Source organism: Octodon degus, unplaced genomic scaffold (assembly GCF_000260255.1).
Source record: "Octodon degus isolate 3935 unplaced genomic scaffold, OctDeg1.0 scaffold00374, whole genome shotgun sequence".
Classification (NCBI taxonomy): Eukaryota; Metazoa; Chordata; class Mammalia; order Rodentia; family Octodontidae; genus Octodon; species Octodon degus.
In genome coordinates, this window is record NW_004524950.1 from 580,920 (window position 1) to 586,931 (window position 6,012).

At 43.6% G+C, this 6,012-nt stretch overlaps 2 protein-coding genes across 2 annotated transcripts in view; one reads left to right on the top strand and one right to left on the bottom strand.

The window, feature by feature from the left end:
• Positions 1-1,792, bottom strand: part of LOC101564457 (transcriptional protein SWT1) — a 98,949-nt gene extending 97,157 nt beyond the window's left edge. The window contains 1 exon segment of the mRNA XM_023708485.1: positions 1,662-1,792. The gene's annotated coding sequence lies outside the window, so the exon portion shown is untranslated.
• Positions 1,793-1,947: 155 nt separating this feature from the next.
• The window catches only part of Trmt1l (tRNA methyltransferase 1 like), a 63,910-nt gene continuing 59,845 nt past the window's right edge, over positions 1,948-6,012 (top strand). The window contains exon 1 of the mRNA XM_023708480.1: positions 1,948-2,409. Coding sequence (XP_023564248.1) covers positions 2,205-2,409 — 205 coding nt within the window. The 5' untranslated portion in view covers positions 1,948-2,204. The remainder of the gene's footprint in view (positions 2,410-6,012) is intronic.

A 6,012-nucleotide genomic window follows, 5' to 3' on the forward strand; every position in this document is an offset into this window, starting at 1 on the left:
AATGATTCTTGGGCCAGTGAGATAACTCAGCAAACTAAGCGCCTGCTTAGGCAAGCACATAGACCAGTGTTCGTCCCCAGCACCACACGCTGCCTCCATCACCCCCTCCAGTCACTGAGCCGGCCATGGAGACCTGGCGTGGTGGCGCATGCCTGTAATGGCGGAGGCTAACAACAGAAGGATCGCTAGGAGTCCAAGCTGCATAGTAAGACCCTGTACTCGATATATTAAAAAAAAAAAAATCAATGATTCTTTGATGTGCACTGATAAAGTCAGCATTTTTATACGTTGGTATCCCATTAGTAATTAACTATTAAGCAGTAAATCAACTATACATCCAAGACTAATTTAAGAGAGTAAATTAAAAAGGCTTTAGAACTGTAATTCCAAGAACATTGATGAGGATTATCTGTTTCTATTAAAGTAGAAAAGTTTATTTTTAAGCCTCCCCCTCATACTTAATGAGAGGGGAAAGAAGAGGTTAACTTCCAGAGAGGGTTTCAAAGTGCCAAAAATCACTCTCTCTCCTCTGTATTCTGAGGTGTAAAGTAGTAAGAAAGGCACAGTATCAGTTTTATTAGCTAAGAACACCGAACTACAAGAATGAGCCTTGTACCTGAATAGACTTCCCCTCTGCTTCCTGCTGCCTATAACATTCAGGCCAGTCACAGGCTGCAACCAGAAAACTTTTTCCCTCCCTAAATGCTCGTTTTTCTGTTTTGTTTTGTTGGGGGGAGGGGAAGTGAAGCTTGAAAGTCAAGTACTACAAGACAGTACTGGTAAGAAAAGCATGGGGGAGGGGACTTCACTGACCCTATCTATGCCTTGGGGAAACATACCTGTAATCATAGCCCTCTCAGTTCAACACATTCAAGCGGTCTGATTTAAAGTTAAAAGTCTAAAAATAAATGCGTGGTGGCGCACTCGGGCAGGATGAGGCAAGAGGATTGCGCGTAAAAGCTCAGCGAGGGCAACGTGGCGACTTAGACCCTATCTCAAAACAAAAACTACAACCCGGGCCCGCGTAGATAGTTCAACCGACTAAACGCCTGTTTAGGCAAGCTCAGGAACCGGGGTTTGATCCCGGGTACCATATGCTGCGCCAGCGACGGACGTGGTGAAAACAGGAGGATCGCTATGAGTCTGAGCTGCGTAGTGAGACCCTGCACAAAACACATTAAAAAAAAAAAAAAAAAAAAAAAGGAAAATTACAGAGGCGCGGGGTTCCACGCCCACTACGGGGGCTGGGGGGGTGGGTGGAAAGAAGGGGGCCGATAAAAAGGCAAATTCAACTCATAGGCAAGGGTCACTTGCATTGGAGTTCGGCTCATATTGTGAATACGTAGGCTATAATAAAAACAAAGGAAATGAGAGGGTGCGAAATGAAGAGAAGACACCAACTCCAAGTCAGTCACACTGACAAGCAATCTGGGCCGCGCTTCAGCTGACATCCTTCAGAACATCCCCTCCCCACAGCGCCAGGCCAGACCCAGACGCTGCTCTCCGCGGGCCCGACCCGGGCGCTGCCTACAGAGTCGCCCCGCCCAGGCTCCAGCGACTTTGAGTCCCCCCTCGTTCGGTCGACAGCCGCGACGGTACTTGGGACCGGGAGAAGGATGACCTTGTCCTGAGAAAACTCGAAAGACCGTCCCGTTTCTTACCTTAGCAGCATCAGTGGCTGTGCCGCTTGCACAGTTCCAAGGCACAGGAAAACACCCCTTCCGCGCGCGCTGCCCACTGGGAAACGTAGTTCGGCGCTAACACTCGGGGGCGCTTCAGGAGGTCTTCAGGTGCTTCCCCCGTGAATTGGGCGTGCGGCCCCGCCCGCTCGACGCTGTGCACCCTGGGAGTAGTAGTCTTGCTTGAGTTCGGTGGTGAGCAAGGGAACGGAGACACTATGGAGAGAGAACTCTCTCACCCCATTGGACGTCGCTCCTACCTGGCGTCTGCGCAGTCTGTGGTGGCGGCGCAACGCCTGGGGGAAGGGAAGTCGACGGGTTTTTGAATCGCTGCCCCTGGGTTGCTTTTTTTTCTTCTAACAGGATTTGATCACTGGTTCTCCATCTTCGGTCTGTCGAACGCATCCCGCCCTCTCCCTCTCTTCCCCATTCCTTGGATCCAGCCCTGAGCGTTCACGTCAGCCCTCTTACCCCGTCGTGAGCCCCTCCCCGCCCCCGGGCGGGCCTGGCGCGGAGGCGGTAACTATGGAGAACATGGCGGAGGAGGAGCTGCTACCCCTGGAGAAGGAGGAGGTGGCCCAGGTCCTGACCCCGGCCGGGGACTCGGCTCTGGTCCCAGCTCCGGCCCCAGATTCGGCTCTGACTCCTGGCTCGGCTTCAGCCCCAGACCCTGCCCAGGCTCCGGCCCTGTCCCCGTCCCTAGCCTCTGTCCTTGAGGAAGCTGAAAGCAGTAAGTGCAGGAGGCCCAGATCTTTGCGCCGCAGAGAAGCCAGAGAGTGCGCCTTGCTGGGGAGTAGGAGAGGACTTTGCCCTCCGGGATGGTTTTTAGGGGAAAAGGCAAGCTTGGGAAAGTGGGGGGAGGGGCGGTGCAGTGGGTTAGGGTAAAATTGGGCACCAGGATGAAAGAAGGCACCTCCATAAACCTCGAAGAAACCCGGTGCAAGGTGGAGGCCAGAGGTGCGGCAAGGTAGAAGTAAATGACGAGGTTAAGGGCTTTTTCGTTAAATGGTGTTTTATGGCACAGGTTTATGTAGTTACATATAATTTAACTATTAGCCCTATCAGTCCTTTCTGCTCTGCTTAACTCTTTCTAAACATGACATAATATACCGAAGCAACCTGTTAAGATTCTAGCTGCAATATTTAGAAAACATTACTGCCAAATAGCTGTTCTGCCTCTTCATACACAAAGGGTAGCATGAGCTTGTCTCGTGCTGTTTTGTTTAGACACTGGCTTCCAAAAAGCATTTGAATCTTATGAGTTGTTTGGGAAAGAGCATACTATACTATGGATGTCTTTCCTCATACATAAACACCGGTTGAGGTTTGTACTCCCATCAGAAGTCGACTGTTGAAAATTAATAGCCCATATTACGGGTTCAGTATGTGTTTGCATGTCTTTTAAGTGATTTATTGGGCTGCCATACAGACATTTAAAAAGATTCGTTATTGACAATTGAGGATCCTCAGAACATTTTAAAATGTTAGCTCAGAGAAAGACTTAATGAATTCTGTCAGCAAATTATTTTGGGGCCCATAAGCTGACCTTTGTACTCTTTTCGAATTACCGCTTGAAATAAAATTCATTGGCCTTACAACTGCTAGATCAGTTTCAAGTTTAATGTTTATGAAACCCTAGGATAGACATGGTCTAAGATAAACATGGTCTTTAATACTTGCAGTGTCAAAACAAAATATAACTGCCTAAAAGAGTAAGGCTGGTTGGTCACAGTAAAGAAAAAAGCAGCATGCCTCAGTGAGGCCCCTCCTCATCTAAATCAAGCACTTGGAGGTGCAAAATATAGTAGGTGAGTAGAGAATATTTACAGGCTGCACAATAAGTGGTCTCCTACCTCACCTCGAAATTGTACACATTTCAGTTAATGAGAAGTAGTTAAGCAGCTTTGGATAATACATGCTTTCTCCACCTCACTATTATAAAAAGGAACATAGATATAGTTTAGAAAGATTTACTTGCAGTTTTCATAATTTAAAGGTATTTTGAAAAAGGTATACTGTTAGAAAAACTGAAGGTGTTTTATTAGACTATGTAATGATTAAGAATCTGAAGTACATTTGAAGTATAATACATATTTTTTAAATTAATTTTAGATAGTCTAAGTCCTCTGAAGTCACTCATAACTGAGCAAGTTGAAGATGGCATAGCTGAGACAGAACTGAAAATTTAGGACAGAGTAACAGAAAAGCTATAAAAGAGCCTCCTAGCATCTTGGACTTACCTAATTCAATAAGAGATTTGCTTACTAACTTGGATTATTACTGTTATAAAATGCAAACTAAGTAATTTAAATGCAGGTTATATGATTTCTGTTCAGCCGGAATGTGATTTGGGAAGTGCATACAGTCATATTACACATCTTTAGACAGATCTTTAACAACATTAATAGACCACAGGATTTACAGGCTCCCATATTTTGTTCTATTTAGCAATTAGAATAATTCCGATAAGCATGTTTACATAGTGATATGCACTTTATTATCACATATGTAGGTCATTGAACTATTTAAGCCAAGACAAATGTGCTAGATTGGTTTGAACACTTTTTTTTTTTTTTGTATTGAAGATTAAGTATAATCTTGAGACTGAGTTATATCTCCAGTCCATTTTTTTATTTTTCATTCTGAGACAGGGTGTCGCCAAGTCAGTAAGCGTACCTAGGCTGGGCTAGAACTTTAGAACCTCTTGGCTTCAGCCTCAGAGAATCCTTGGATTATGGACATACAGCACCACACCTGGCTATATGGATTCATTTCTTGACTATTACTGTCAAACTTAGCAATTAGAAATTTCTTGTTTTCTTTCGTTCATTGTGAAACATGGTCTCTGTGTAGTGCAGTATGGCCTGGAACTCACCATCTTCGTCTCTTAGTCTCCCATATGCTAGGACTACTGGCCTATGCAACCCCTACGTCTAACAAAAAGTTTTTGCTCAAACAGGAAAGATTTTGCCTAGTTACAGAAATTGTATCTCTTCATAAGTGATTTGAACAATTTTCTAGTATAAGAAGTTAGCCAATATTTATAGCTTTGTTTTTTCTCATTTAAAAATAAAGTAGAAAAATCATCTTTTAGTAAATTTGAACTTGCATGTATGTTAGTGCTGAGTTAAATTCTAATGTTATTAGTACAGTGTGCAACTGCAGCCAAAAGTCTAATGATTAAAAAAAAAAAATTAAGACTTTAGTGCCTGCTGTATGCACTAAACACTTAATCATCTGAGGAATAAGGCATAGCCTGAGCCTTACTGCTTATATGTAAGGAAACATAAAAGTACACAAATTATACAAATGAGTGAAGCTCAATAGAGGAGGACAGATCAAAATTCTTGGAAAAAAAAATACATTGATTTTCAGTATTTTCTTTCCTCTTCATTTCATTTATATACCCAAAAACCTCACTGGTCCACCATTTTTGAAGGTCACTAGAAACTTTCTGTATACTTTACTGAATAGTTTTTTGATCATTACAACTATTTGTACTACATGGTATTGAACATTTGTTTTTTTACCGACTTCTCCTGGGGCTTCTGTATTGCCTTGATTCTCTTTACCATTTATTCTTTCTAAATCTGCCATCTTAATTATTTTTACTCAGCCTCTCTCCTATATGCCTACATCCAGTCATACTTCATTTTCAGATTTTATCCATTCACATTAATCAGTAGTGAGTTTATTTTTAAAAAAATTTTTATGATTTATTTGGTACAAGGTCTCACTACACAGTTCAGACTTGTAGTGATCCTCCTGTCTCAGCCTCCCCAAGTGCTGGCATTCTAGGCATGCACCATCATGCCCGATTTCAGGGCCAGCATGGCGTGCCCGGGGTTCTGGGGCCAGCGATGCATGTGCTACTGGGGATCAAACCCGGGTCCTTGCATTTGCTGTGCAGGCACTTAGACTGCTGTGCTGTCTCGCCAGCCCTCAGTAGTGAGTTAACAGCCCTCCAGGATCCATCCCACTGTACCTAATCAAGAATTTGCTGAACATATTTTAGATTAAAAAACCTGAAAGTGCTTATCAATGCATGAAAAATTATTAATGTGCACAAATTTTATGCTTCCCGTGATCTATAGACAACAGTTTGGGCTGCGTAGTTTCCTATACACTCTGTCCCCACAAACATTCTAAGCAAGAGTTGGATGGGATTGGCTGTTTTTTCCCACATGCTTTTCCTCTTGAGACTTTTTTCAGTTTGTAAGACTAGGCAACAAATCTCTAATTAAAATTCTGTTTGTAAGGGCCGGGGAGATAGCTCAGTAGAATAAGCGCCTGCCTGGCAAGTGCAAGGTCCTGAGTTCAATCCCTGGTACAG